Source organism: Rhea pennata, chromosome 4, assembly GCF_028389875.1.
Source record: "Rhea pennata isolate bPtePen1 chromosome 4, bPtePen1.pri, whole genome shotgun sequence".
In the NCBI taxonomy this organism is placed as follows: Eukaryota; Metazoa; Chordata; class Aves; order Rheiformes; family Rheidae; genus Rhea; species Rhea pennata.
The window spans coordinates 44,987,484-45,002,514 of NC_084666.1; the positions used below are offsets into that span (position 1 = coordinate 44,987,484).

Consider the following 15,031-nt stretch of genomic DNA (forward strand, 5'->3'; position numbering starts at 1 on the left):
TACATATGTGGTCCTCAATACATATCCATCACTTTCAAATGATGCATAATGATCACAAAAATAGAATCAACAGAAATAAACTCATTATGATTACTTATAGAATATAGCCTACTGCTGTCACTGAAAAACTCAGAATTACAAACCTGATCAACAATGTCGTTGACTTTATCTCGCTCGCAGTCCAAAATCACTCGCCTTTCCTTTTTTACCTCTAGATCTTGAAATAGTGAACGGTAAGTTTCATCTTTTCTGTCATTGTTAATATTTCCTACATTGATAGCAGTCACTTGCCATTTCTTTTCAGCTGCAGAATCCAGCACAGCTTGCAACGTTGATAAGCCTAGTGAGGCGCAGGGGAAAAAAGAAGGTACAACTGATAAAGCTTGAGGAATAGAAAGTTTCTAGCATGTGATTTAAGATTACACTCCTCAGAAATGAAGATGTATGTGGGCCCAATCCTGTTCTTATTGCATGAAACTGCTATTTAAATCACTGCAAGGAATCAGGACAGAGCCTTATTAGGACTACCTTTTGGGTTTGCTTTGGCTTTCTTCTGAAGGACATTTTATAAGCTTCAACAACCCATTGCTAGAATACTATACACTGGGAAGAGGTCTTTTAGGAGGTTAAAAAAAAATCAAATTACAGCCACAGGATCAGCTGTTTCTTACTAAACGCTACCAAATTGTTTCTGTTGCCAGTGCTTGAATAATAACATATTTAAAGCCTGATTCTGATGCCCCTGAGTTGTCTGGCAAAATTCCCGTTTTCTGCAGTGGTGCTAACGGAGCTATTATTTCTTTTGCCTACAATCATATCCTTGATTATGAAAGAAGATGTGTTGAAATATGTTTTTCCATACTGGTAAGTAGGCTCAATGCTAACGCCTACAAGCAGTTTAGAGAAGTTTGCTTTCATTTTGTCCTTTTGATATATTCCTGCCAGGAAGCTGTAATGTCTGCACAGCTGCAACTGCCTACAATATATTGTAAAATCAGTGAGGATTTTACTTGACTGGTTTTCCCTTCCAAGGTTTAAATAACAGACTACAGAAACATGGAAATTACTACTTCAAATGAATTCCTGCCATACAACAAATACCATTTTAACAATTTCCAGCATTACAGGAATGAGACTCATTATGTTCAAATTCCTTCCAGAGAATTCTAGAGAGCGCAATTTTGAAGACAGCAGATAATATTATAAAAATTATTAGATCGCTTCTCACAAGCCAACTGATATTTTTGCATAGTTCTTCTCCCTGAAAACCACAGAACAAAAGGAGTCATTTCTTTGAGTCAGATTTTTGACTTATTATGTACAAGCTTCATGTATAACTCTCATGAGAAAAAATAGAGGTTATGCCCATAAATGTAGGAAAAAAACACTAAAATTTTATTTGGCTCATAATTTGTAAATACCCCATTAAATTAAGACTGGTCAGTGTCTAGTAGTTCAGCTTTATTTGTGAAAATGGTAATGACGTGTAATGATTGGTCACCAGCAAAGGAAGAAAATGGCAGGTTTCCAGAAGCATAAATTCAATGATTTTTTTCAAACAGTTGTGGATTTCTATATTGCTTATAAAAAAGAATGATAGGAAATTTTATATTTCATGAAATAAGTACTTACTTTAACATACTGGATAACTACAGTCCAAGGGCAGATATAAACTATTTATAACATGATAAATATAAATGGGAAGGATTCCTGTATATATGAATGCCTATGTGTGCACTAGGCTAGTATGGTGTCCTGGTCTGATAAGGGTTGTGTTTTGAAATCTCATTTTCATTTAAATAAGCTAAATGTTGCAATTCTTCATTATATATTAATGTTTGCTTAGCTTCATTTGGATAGTCTACAACGAAATATCAGCATTCCTATATTAGGTCAATAGTCAGGACCCTAAAAAAGATCCAATATATTTTGCATACATACATACTATTGCCTCTTTAATTTCCATTTTGTTCTTTTGTTTAACAATACTGCTTCTTACTCTTTCAAAAAAAAACAAATAATCAAATTAAAACAGATCAGACCAAAATATTAAACATAAATTTGGATCATTGCTCCAGATCTCATTTAGTTCATTTCAGGTCCTCCCATTATATATTTCCTATGAGCCAAATGGAATATCAATTAATGTGAATTAATAGAGGCTAATACGTTAACACTATCCATTGCAAAGACTTTCTGTATTTTTCCCTTCTAATCTCTCAGTTTTCTTGGAGACTCCCTTTAAGAGTGTCCTCTGCAGAGATGTCAAATGGCTGCCTGGATCTCTCATTTTTTATTGGTGGGAGATTTGTTTTCCTCATTTAATTGAGTCTCTTTTTTTGCTTACTCCTGAAAAAAGAAGCTTTTAAAATTATATAACATTCATTAAAGATATGCTACTGTCACTACATAAACACTTATGCAAAAACATTTAGAGGAAATGTGGACCCTGTATATTCAGGGTCCAATGGCCTCAGTGTGGCTGACTATACACTGCTTGAGAATGCCAGTTAACCTTGTGCAGTCAGTGGGAGCACTGAGCAGCAAAGATTTACTCAGCATTACAGTAAAAGTTCCATGCCTTGGAGCTTGTTATCACTGGGGTTCCTTGCCACAATAAAAACAAAACAAAACAAGAAAAAAAAAACGTAACCAAAGGGCACCTACTAATAACAATCTCATGCTGTTACTCCTGGCCAGATTCAGTCAGTGCATCTCGTGGGAAGAACTAAGCATTTTTTCATTATTTCCTAAATGTAAACCATGTGCAGTTCACATAACGCAGTTCACACTACTAGCCAATTGATGGGAGTACTGACTAAGCAACTAGTTTCACAGCTGTCCTTTCTAAAAAGACAGGCAATGTTTCTGATTCTGTGAATTTGGAAAAGATTGGGCAGAGAACTGAGCTTAGGGTTCATCATTCCACCTGATATCGGAGCCACTGTTGGGCGTTGCGTGCTAGTATTACTTTTTCTAACCTTAAGGTTAGACTATTGATATAGACCTACTTTGCAGAGGTACCTTCAGCTTTTGATCAGCACAATATACTCAATGGTATCAGAAGGCAGAGAAGCTAATGTTACCCTATTACTCAACGAACCATGGTGTAATAATATAAAATTAACCTTCCTTTGAATCTAGTGGTATCTCACCATTTGATATGCATTCAGTATTCAATTCCGACCAATGAACATGTGGATAAGCCACAAAATAATCTTTTTCAAGGAAACAGGAAAAGATGAAAATACAAAAAGTTAGCCAACAACTAATAGGTGAGGAGAACCTCAAAATGGAATGAAAAATGTGGAATTCCAGCAAGGGCAATCAAAAGAAAACATTGTTTCTTTAGAAAACTATTTAAAATACCACAATTTGCAAGTGAATTTCCTAGTTTATACACTGTTATTACCATAGCTATAGGTATAGGATTTCTGAAGGCTGCATGTTGGAGTGAGTAGCTTACAGATGGCACTTTTTGGTGTTTATTAAGAAACATCGAAGCTCAACAGAGGGAAGGGTAGATAGGGGAACTTGAGTAGCTGTCAAAGGCTGCCTCCAAAGAGGCAGGGACTGCATCCAAGATTCTTGATTGCTTGGTCCCCAACTATGGATTTTGCATTTCTGTGAAGTGAATCTGTGTCAGCAGATGACCCTTGATGTTCCTTAACTCTCCTGAAATATAATTGGAACTCTGAGGAGGTGGTATCTGTCGGCTTCCAATAATTGGGCAATTAGTTTAAGAACCCAAAATCTGTAACAAAGAATTCAGGCAATCACTTGTAGAGGTGGCAAAATACTAGCCGTTTGATAAAATGAAGAGGCTTACTGATGTTTGTGTTTGATCCTGTAATTTTAAATAGTTGGTATGCAAGTCAAAAGCTCAGTGCGGTTGATGATCAACATGTTACATTAAAAAAAAAAGAAAGAGGAAAAACTGCTAAGTCAAGTTATTTTTCTCTCTAGATATCCCTTTTTAAAAACAAACTTTTCATGGGAACTGTCTTCCAAAATGTGAATAATATTTTGTCATTACTTTTCAGCACATGCCTGTAATTCTATCGATGTATACTCCAATACTTGCGCTCTCATTTAAACAATTTTGTATCCTTTCCTAAAAACCCATTTCTAAATTTTTAATTTTATGGTTGTTGTAGGAAAGTATTTCTCTCTTTGCTCACTTTTCTAATCCTGATTCAGCATTTTAGTGAGATACACGCAGCAAACAGCATACAGATAAAAAAAACATATCTCACCTCTGTCACTGTCGTACAAATATGCAAACTTGGTCCACTGATAATATTCAATCAAGCTAAGAAGAGCTCCCTTGAGGTCAGGTCTCATCTGAATGACAAATGGATGTGTTCCATCTGTTGGGAAGCTGGGAGTTATGAAGGAGACATGAAGAGTCCCACAGAACGATGTTATGGTATTTACAGACTTCTTGTCATAGAATCCAAAAATCGCAAAGACCCCTCTGGAAAACTGGGAGCAAACTAGGAGGGAGAAAGAAAAACAGTTAGGGAGAATTTTTTCCAAGGGTTTATTAAGTATCTATCATGTATGTATTTTTGAGAAATAACTATATTGTCTAATCACAACCCTAAAAAAATAAAAAAGTAATAATAAAGAATATTATATATTATTATTATTGTTAAAAAAATTCAGAGATGTGATTTAAATTCATAGATAATTAACTGAAAATAAAACACATCAAATTATTCTTAAATTCAATTTATACTTTAAAGGATAGTGGTATAAAAAACAAAGACAGCTGCAATTTATGACCACACACAACACTATTTGGGAAACCAGTAACTTTTTGCCTTGTGAAAAATAATTTGGAAGTGAGGGCAAGATTCACTGAGCTCTCTGCAAAATATCTTAAGTAAATAATCTGCCATTTGAGGAAATATAAAATCAAACCTAGCAGCAAATCTACCAACAAAAAAATTGATTCACTTTAAACTTTTGAATTCTGAGGCATTATTTTATTACCTGCTTTGTAGGACTCAGCAAAAGCTGGTCCTTCTGGATGACATTTGCAGTCATGCAGCTGAAAGAATAACCTCAGTGGGTAAACTCATAGGTAAATAACATGCTGATAGTTCATTTTTGCCTTCACTGGAGACAATTCAAGCCAACTGATCAGCATTGCTGATCTCTGCAGCCTCTATGAAACAGCATGTTCCTCTGGGTTTGTTCACTGATGCTGCAGGTTATACACGTCTTAACTTCTAAAACAATGATGTCAGAGTAAGGAAACGTTCACCTCATCTCTGATTAATTCACACTTATCTCTTATGCATTTTTCAGTTTGAACATAGTCACCTTGAACAATAGACAGGTCCTGCCAGAGAAAATGCGTAGTTGGCCTGATTACAATCCCTGCTACACCTGACCTGCTTTGATATAACTCAGAATATAACTGGGGGTAATTTTGCCTAGCTATTTAATGCAATAATCTCTGAATATATTTTACATATAAGGGCAGAAGCAAGTTGACTTATTGACATTTCTCATATTTGGATTATTATTAAAACAATATTTGGTCTTCCAAATTTACCTTATCTTTATTTTTTAAAAACCCACCTCTTTATATCTGTTATTATTTGCTGTCATTCTCTTTTCACGGCTTTGCCTGTCTATCTCTGTGATCACAGTCGTATCTCACACCCTGATTATTTCTAGTTGAATTAAAGCATCTAAACAGTATAGATAAAATTCTGAATCCTCCAAATTCGAGAGTTATCTCCTCTTAACTTTAATTAGGTCAGAATTTTACCTTTGGTAGAGTCTGAAAAGGTGAGAAAACACAAATGATTAAAGAAAAATTGATGAATAAAACTCATCTACAGAACAATACTGCAGATTTCTCTGGGCTAGAATATAAGACAGTCAGACCTCTTCTGTTCCAAAGGTACTTCCTCACATAAACTTCCAGTATTTATACCCAGGGTATTAAGGGTATAATACTGCTCATGTTGAGTAAAGGGTTCAAAAAAAGGCTGTAAATTCACTAAACAGGTTCTCTGTTCCAAACTCCTGAAACTCCTCATTCTATTCCAAACCACTGTACTCCGAGCTAGGACAAAAACATCTCACTGCCTCCCCACATACTCATGAACAATTGGTTCTGTTAATTTCTGTTAATTTGTTTCTGCAGCAACAGCTAAATACTTCCTGAACTTATCAATAAATAATAAAGGCATTAATCTCTGGTAATCCACCTTCAAAAAGGCACATTAAAATTAAGTACCAACTTAAATTTGGATCTCTGGGCAAGAATTCCACAGAAGACTTTGTTGCTGATATGTAATTATGATCTTCTATATTACACCATTTTAATGCTACATGTAAGTAAGTGACAGAAATAATGTCACTGTCACCTCATTGAAAAATAAAAAGTGTTATGCCAGTATTGCTGATTCCTAGGATGCCATCACATATCTCTTGTCACAGACACTGCTTTTCTTCAAGCACCAGCCAATGTTTTTAGGCACAGATGAAGTAAGCAGCTGCTTACAACAGCAAAGCACCAAGGCCAGCTGTCCATGCCAGAAACTTTGAAAATCACTTCTTCCATCTCTGTTGCAGTGGAGGAAGAACTTAAGAAATACTGGCAGCGCCTTTTCAGAAGTACCTGTGGCACCTCTTGCAGTAGCAAGCTCAGTTCTTGGAAGCTCTGTCCCAGTGCTACCTTCTTCATCCCTCCTACCAAAGAGGCACCCAGCCCTGACAGGCCTCAGCCATACATCTTTGCCATAGTGATGCTCTTGGGAAATTTTAGCCTCTGTCCTGGTTCCTGAGGTTGTGTAGTTAGATAGACCTCAAATTCCATTAAAAAAATCAAACCAAACAAACAAACAAAAACAAAGAAACAAAAATCCTACAACCTCCCACTACATTTGAAAACAAATTTAAACTATCATAAAAAAGATGAGCCCAGAAGAGGCTTTTGGAGCAGGAGGGAAGAGAAGGGAAGGTATTTCCAAATATACAGCAATAAGCTAAGGATACTGCAGAAAGCGTAATTCTTTTTGGCAGGATTCCCACTGTAGACTAAGTCTACGGCGATGTTGTTATTGCTGGAAGACATTAGTTTTATAATGGTAAATCACAAGCTGTTCACAGTTATTACGTTAAAAAAATCATGACGATTAGGACTCCAAAGCTATTGGAACATGAAAGATGCATATATTTTTTTAAAGAAATTAGAAGCAACTGCCAGGATTCATTTTTTTTCAAGCTCTTCTAGATGAAGTGTTTTACTTTGTGTTTATGTTGTCCTTCTTCCCAGAGATTGCCAACGACCTACTTAGCAACAAGATGGCAAGAAAAAATGAGCTTGTTTCGTGATTCCTTTTCTAGAGAGACTTGTCTGGATTGGCAAATAACCATAGCCCAAGACACAGCAAAAATAATTAGTGGTACCTGAGAAATCATTGTTCCTGGAAGATTTTGTTATAGTTAAGAACTACATATTTCATATTTGATTTCTTTCCATTTTTCTTTAAACATAGCTAGGTAAAAGCCTATTTTGCCCCTTTTTTTCCAGAACACTGAAAAGGTGTCCTATTATTTTCTTGCAAAAACTAAGGTCCTGATTTATTCAACAAAACATATGCCTGCAATGAAAAATAGATGCCTTGTTGAAGAAGGGCTAAAACTATTTCCTCGGGTATTAACTCTTGCCTTGATAACTACAACTCCTTTTTAAGCCTCTTTTTCACCATAATATACTCAAATCAATCTCTATCATGCTTTCTCCATTTCACTATCCTATTTTGTCTATAAACTCTATAGGCAAGATAGCTTGATATTTAACCCTATGGCCATTACTAGTTCTCCAGAAATAAAGAAATACAGCCACATTCTTTGCCTCCCATCATTAATGAGCATAATACTATCCAAATTCTAGTATCTAAGACTGCCAATTTTAAAGAGTACATATGAAAATTCATAATACAAAAACATTACAAATATGAACATTTTTACATTATAAAGTGGTTCCAGTTTAGGAATGATAGAAGTTCATTTCATAATGACTGAAGAAATGAAACTATAGAGACATAAAATGACTTAGAAACAGTTGCATTTGAATACATATATTTAAAACGTCTTCTGATCAAGTCTTTCTGAGCAAAGGTTTTCTTCCCAATGGATGGATAATAATTCTAATCACTGTTCACATTCAAAGGCATTGAAATTAGAAGAATAAAATTAGAAAAATGCTCAGATAAATTATTATAATAGATACTCAATAGCACCTGTATACAGCTAAGATTCCAAATTTTTTTATTATGACTCTTTTGACATTCTTCTAACTTTTCCAAATTACTTTTTTTATATGAAAGTTTTGATGCTTGGTCTCCAAAGGTGAAAATTTTGAATGACTGAGAAAGTATCTCTCTTTCGTGCTTGGATTTTGAATGATGTCAATATTAATGCAGTTACCTGTCATTTTATTATGCTACCTTATTTTACCATAGAGCTAATGAAACTATTGCAAAATTAGCATAGGGAAATAAATCATCACTGCATATTAATCACATCCAATAGAATAATTATTCTCTTACTTCTAAAGAAAAGAAAATATCACACAAACGTAAAGAAACAGTCAAGCAGAGCCTCTGCAAAAGATGAACAAAACACAAAAGAAATGCCTGTTGGTCTGTGAAGCTGATAGATGAGTGGGAAGCAGCCAGAAACAAGACAGAGAAACCAAATACCCAGTTATTAATTTCAACAGTCTTCAGCTTCTGAAAGGCAACATTAAGAACAAGCGAATAGGAGAAAAGAATTACAAACAACAATAGACTGAACAAAAGTAGCAAAAATAAGCAAGAACCACAGCTGCCAAAAGAATTCACATATGATTGAAGCTGCATCAGAAAACTATTACGAGAATTAAAAAACCAATATGGATTACTTCCAAAGCTATCAAGAAAACTGCAGCATAGCACAAAGTATGTTGTATACTCTTTATACTTTGAAGAAAGTCTTTGCAATAGTCTTATATATAAATTGCATAATCTGTATTGCTCTTTCAGATTACATTATTACCTTCTGGATGTGAGGGGTAAATTTCTGTTCAAGAAGACTGAATACAGCATAGGGAATCACCGCAGTCTATCAAAAGTGTTATTTGGAACCATGAAAGAATTTGTATTTAAACATTATAACTTGAGATGTGGATATTCCTTCTAGGGGTCTGTCAGACTTACTGAAATCAGGAGCACAGAGTTTGCCAAGACTCAAAAAATAACCAAGGGGTAAGACAATAGACCAAAGCCTAGTGCTAGGATTCAGTAAAATCTAGAAACCAAACGAAGGTTGGCATTTTAAAATGCCAAAATATCCTTTACCAAAGCTAAGAGGCAAATCAATTCCAATCAAAACATCAATGGCAATCAGAAGTGAAAATATGCTGCACTTTTGGTTAACAAAATATTAAATCATTTAGAGAAAACCTTCCTTTATGTCTCTTTTTTAATTTCAATTTTTCATGCCTGGAATTATAGCCATTCAATATTGATCAAAACTCTCTATTTTCCTCTTTACAGACTATGCACATATATTTTCCTAGTATTAAAAAAAAAAAAAAAAAAAAAAAAAGGAGAGGAAGGGAGAGGGGGAAGAGAGAGGGAGAGGGAAGATGGACAGAGAGGGAGGAGGGAAGACGGAGGGAGGAAAGGGAGGAGAAAATGAACAGACCTCCCTAGGACAGATGGATATCAAATATCGAGATCACACACAGGAATAAGGAACTGAACCTCATAAATACTTCAGTGATGATTTCCTCTTCTGTAACATGCAGTGTAACTCGGCAGAACACAGCTGACAGCAACAGCTAGGCAGTTAATAATCAAATAAACCACAGTGGAAAGCAGATCTGAGTTTTGCACAGAGACAACAAGGGAAATTCTCACAGCCTCAGAGAAAGAAGAAAATAAAATTGAGATCCTGAGGCTGAATGTTAGCAGAGGACAGTTATGGTGGAGGTGTATTATGGAAAGGATGTTTCTCCACTCTGCCTGGCACAAGTGTTGTCTTCAGTTATTGCTGTGACCCAGCCTGTTTCTTCAGAGATTACGTGCCCAAATGGCTCTTTCCCCACTATGTCATTCACAAAAGAGGCTTTGATCACTGTGCAGTATTAAGAGTCAAAGCCTGGCTTGCTGCAGTGCAAAACCAGCTCACAGACCAGAAGCGAGACAGATGAATTTATTTTAACCAGTCAATCACACTTCACACTGAGGAAAGAAATCTCGTGTGAAGGTTTCTTCACACGAAGAAACCAAGAAATATCCATACTGGGATATTTTAGGCAAGTACAAGAAAGCCTTCAAGAAGTTAGTGGCCATCTGTTAGGGAAGTACATGATGATATGGCACAGCTTCTCTATATGCTAATGCTGCAATAATGAAGGTGGTAAATAAACATTACATTCAGATTGAAACAACAGGTCAGAAATACAGTCTGTTTCAATGACAGCTGCATTAAATTATATATTGTTTGACTGTTTACTGTAAGTATTTTTAAATCTTTTTCGTTGTTAGGGCAATTACTGTGATGCAAAAGAAATCACTGAGAACATTGCCGAAAGAACTATGCTAAAACAACTACAGCTTTAAGAGTAGAATAAAATTTCTGTGATAAAATTAAAATGCAGTTTCCTATAGTCTATCCAACTCTTACACAGCTCTTCCCAGAACGGTCAGGATGCTGATGTGTTCATCTAAATCCTCATTTCTACCAGCTGAAGGAGATGCAATGCTTCCTGAGCCCTGGAGCTGATGACCTGGAAACGCTGTTGCATAACAGAAGCATAATTTCATCTGTTCTTCAAAATTACCTGAAGTTACAGTCTTTTCCTTGAGTTCAGTTCTCCCCTATACCTGAAGCTGTATCTGTGGGCACTGACAGGACATTCTTTAGGAAGTTTCTCTCCTCTGTCTCTGTTGATTCTTGCTACGCGCATGCACACACGTGCACACACACCCTCAATAACAAACGTGATTTACACTTAATTACATTTAATTTATCTTTCATATATTTGTTTCCTTCAGATCTAAAAATGCATCTAACAAACTGTCTGACTCTGACTTTTTTCACTTTGTCAGTACCTTTACCAACAATTGAAATCTTGCAGTAACACAGTATTTTTCATCTGAAGTGTCTGATAAAATGTTATCTTCTAGATACAGAGGCAGAACTGAACCTCAGATGACTGGATGTTCAGGGACACACTGCAAGTCGTGCAGAAATCTGTTCTTCCTGAATCAGGTTCTCAGTTTCTGTAAAGAGCATTTTAACTGAGCCAATACAACTAAAAATGTGGTTCTCCATTTTTTGGATGACCATTTTCATAAACTTGTCAGACCAGAAACACACTATATACAACAGAAAGCTTATCATCTCCTCTTCCCCACAACCAGCACTGGTGGAAGCAGCCTTTTTCTATACTTCATTAAAATTAACATCTTTAAGTTCTCAAGAAACAGTCACTATGTAAAACTGGTATTTGAAAACTTGTAAAAGGATCTAGGATGGAATAAAATTAACTCGATAGGTACAACCATTTTTTGTTAAAATATCTGCAGACTAGGGTTCAAATTACGAAAATCCTTTTCCTTTCTTGAGCTAGAAGGATCAAAAATCACTGCCAAATCAATTGCATAACACTGCCTGACAACATCTTATACCTTCTAAAAGTAAACACTCGTTGGCTCAGCCCTAAGTTTCATAGAATCATAGAATCAGTAAGGTTGGAAGGGACCTCTGGAGATCATCTAGTCCAACCTCCCTGCTCAGCAGGGTCACCTACAGCATGGTAGACAGGGCTGCAGCCAGGCAGGCCTTGAACATCTCCAGAGAAGGAGACTCCACAACCTCTCTGGGCAACCTGGTCCAGTGCTCCGGCACTCTCACAGGGAAGAAATTCCCCCTCACGGTTAGCTGGAACTGCCTGTGCTTCAATTTCTGCCCACTGCCTCTTGTCCTGTCACATGGGACAACTGAAAAGAGTTTGGCCATGTCCCCTTGACACCCTCCCTTCAGGTATCTATACACACTAATAAGATCCTCCCTCAGGCTTCTCTTCCCCAGGCTGAAGAGGCCCAGCTCTCGCAGCCGTTCCTCGTAGGGCAGGTGCTCCAGCCCTCTGATCATCTTTGTAGCCCTATGCTGGACTCTCTCCAGTAGCTCCATGTCTCTCTTATACTGGGGAGCCCAGAACTGGACACAGGACTCAAGATGAGGCCTCCCCAGGGCTGAATAGAGGGGCAGGATCACCCCCCTCAACCTGCTGGCAACACTCTTCCTAATGCACCCGAAGAGAGCATTGGCCTTCCTGGCCACAAGGCACATTGCTGGCTCATGGTCAACTTGTCATTCACCAGCACTCCCAGGTCCTTCTCTGCAGAGCTGCTCTCCAGAAGGTCAGCCCCCAGCTTGTACTGGTGCCTTGGGTTATTTTTCCCTAGTGCAGGACTCTGCACTTGCCCTTGCTGAACCTCAGGAGGTTCCTCTCTCCCAACTCTCCAGCCTGTCCAAGTCTCTCTGAATGGCAGCACAGCCCTCAGCCACTCCTCCCAGCTTGGTACCATCAGCAAACTTGCAGAGGAGGCACTCTGTCCCCTCATCCAGGTCACTGATGAAGAAGTTGAACGGGATGGGACCCAGTACTGAGCCCCGGGGAACACCACGAGCCACGTACCTCCAACTGGACTCCACGCCACGGTTGATGACCCTCTGAGCTCTGCCTTTCAGTCAGTTCTCAATCCACCTCACTGTCCACTCATCTAACCCACACTTCCTGAGCTTATCTAGGAGGATGCCATGGGAGACTGTCAAAAGCCTGGCTGAAGTCAAGGTACACAATGTCCACTGCTCTCCCCTCATCTACCCAGCCAGTCATTCCATCGTAGAGGGCTATCAGATTGGTTAAGCAAGATTTCCCCTTGGTGAATCCATGCTGGCTACTCCTGGTTACCTTCCTTTCCTCCATATGTCTGGAGATGACATCCAGAATGAGCTGTTCCATCACCTTTCCAGGGATGGAGGTGAGACTGACCAGCCTATAGTTGCCTGGGTCCTCCTTCTTGCCCTTTTTGAAGATCGGAGTGACATTGGCTTTCTTCCAGTCCTCAGGCACCTCTCCAGTTCTCCAGTACCTTTCAAAGATGATGGAGAGCAGCTTGGCAACAACATCCACCAGCTACAGTGGATGTCTAGCCTGCCCAGAAGATCTCTAATCCTATCCTCCTCAACCAAAGGAAAGTCTTCCTTTCTCCAGACTTTCTCTCTCGTCTCTAGGCTCCAGAATTCTTGAGGGCTGCCTCTAACAAGGATGGGGGCAGCTAGGGGAAAAGACTCTGAGACTGACTTGTAAAAATCAAGAAAAAAATGGAATCAATATTAAGCAAACTATTATAAGGAACAAAGAGGACTTCCAGAAGGAAGGAAGGTATAGCAAAAAATATGTAAATGATGTTATTCTCAGAAGACTTTTCACTATCCTTTTTAAAGGAATAAATGCTATTGCCCATTGGTCATTTGTGACCTAGGACACACGTTATTCTGAGAAAAAGTCACAAGCTTAGTCCTAGACATTTACCACTTAATACCTCTCTCTGAAAGGATGCAACTGGGAGTCTGCTCAACTCAAACAGTATAACCCAGCCTATATCTTGTCACTTTAGCACAGCAACCACTGTGGCATACAGCTTCACTGCAACTACAGTTGTATCTGTCCTAAAGTTTTGGTCCCTCCAGGTGGCCAAACCTAACTTTAAAGTAAATTCTCTAACGAGGAGTTCTGGCAAAAAGATATCTTTCCAGAGAGGAGTATCTTAAACAAACCAATGGTTAATGTAATAATAAACAAGACACACAACGCCAAAAGCTTTTACCATCTCACAGTGAAAAACAGTGTGCCTCCACCTGGAAGAACCGTATTGTTCCTGCCTAACCACTGACTCACAAAGATGGGTACATTATACTTCCCCGTGATTTTTTCATAGCTCTTTAGGCTGTAGTTCCAGACATAAAATCTAATTTTCTGTAATGTCGTGTGGATTTTTGACATTTGCTAGGATAATTAGCTGTTAAACTAATTGCCAGGCTTCATTTGCATTTACAGGTGGTATAATACATCAGACACCTTCCTATCTGCATGCCCTATTTTTTCCATTTACTGTAGGCATAACATTATTTATTTGTGAAATACTCACCTATCATTCAATAAACATTATTAGCAATATAAATCAGAAATACAGTAAAACCCTCTTAATTAGGACATCCTTGCAAACAGCTTATTGTCCTGATTACATGACTATTTTAATTAAGACAAGAGGTTATTCAAAAATAAAACAGCATGGAAAGCTTTAAAATAATAAAGTAAAATAGGCATTCATAAGCAAACACAGGAATAAATTTGATATTCCTTGCCTCTCCTTTAATCTTTAACAACTAGATGAATTTCAAAATGCCTTAAGTTTCTAACACCTTAGTTACTACTTAGAAGGTTTCAGTTTAGCACTAGTGGAATAAATCTTTGTTCACCAACATTACAAAGATGTCATAAAATATATCATTACTAGTTATTTTAATAAAGCAATGATTTCTTCTTTCAAAGTGGCAAATATCACAATATATTCTCTGCTGTGACTGAAATGACAGTTACAGACTTCCTCCTCCTGTGTTCAGCTCTCACTGGAGCAGGGCAATTAGCTCAAATGAAGTTTGGTGCTGTTTAGCCCCTATGTTTTGCCTCTATTACCTGAGCCAATTTGAGTATCTATATTGTACTGCATGCTCTGTATAGGCATGCATATACACTACATCTTAAACTAAAATTAAGACTCTGTATCAAGGAAGCTTACGCCATGCCTGAAACACTTAGTGAAAGCATTTTCCCATTTAGCACTGTGACAGCAGCTGAGGGTCACAGTCTCTGCAACTTTAAATTGTCTGTCAGACGCCATATAGATGTCAAAAGTCTCAGTTTTTTGCAGTCAACTTCAGT

General features: G+C 37.6%; 1 protein-coding gene across 3 annotated transcripts in view; it reads right to left on the reverse strand.

Moving 5' to 3' along the window:
* Nucleotides 1-15,031, reverse strand: part of GRIA2 (glutamate ionotropic receptor AMPA type subunit 2) — a 90,478-nt gene that overhangs the window by 46,013 nt on the left and 29,434 nt on the right. For all 3 annotated transcript variants that reach the window (XM_062574732.1, XM_062574731.1, XM_062574729.1), the window contains exons 3-4: nucleotides 4,257-4,496; nucleotides 144-340 (exon numbers count right to left, since the gene is read on the reverse strand). In XM_062574732.1, the coding sequence (XP_062430716.1) occupies nucleotides 144-340; nucleotides 4,257-4,496 (437 nt within the window). The remainder of the gene's footprint in view (nucleotides 1-143; nucleotides 341-4,256; nucleotides 4,497-15,031) is intronic.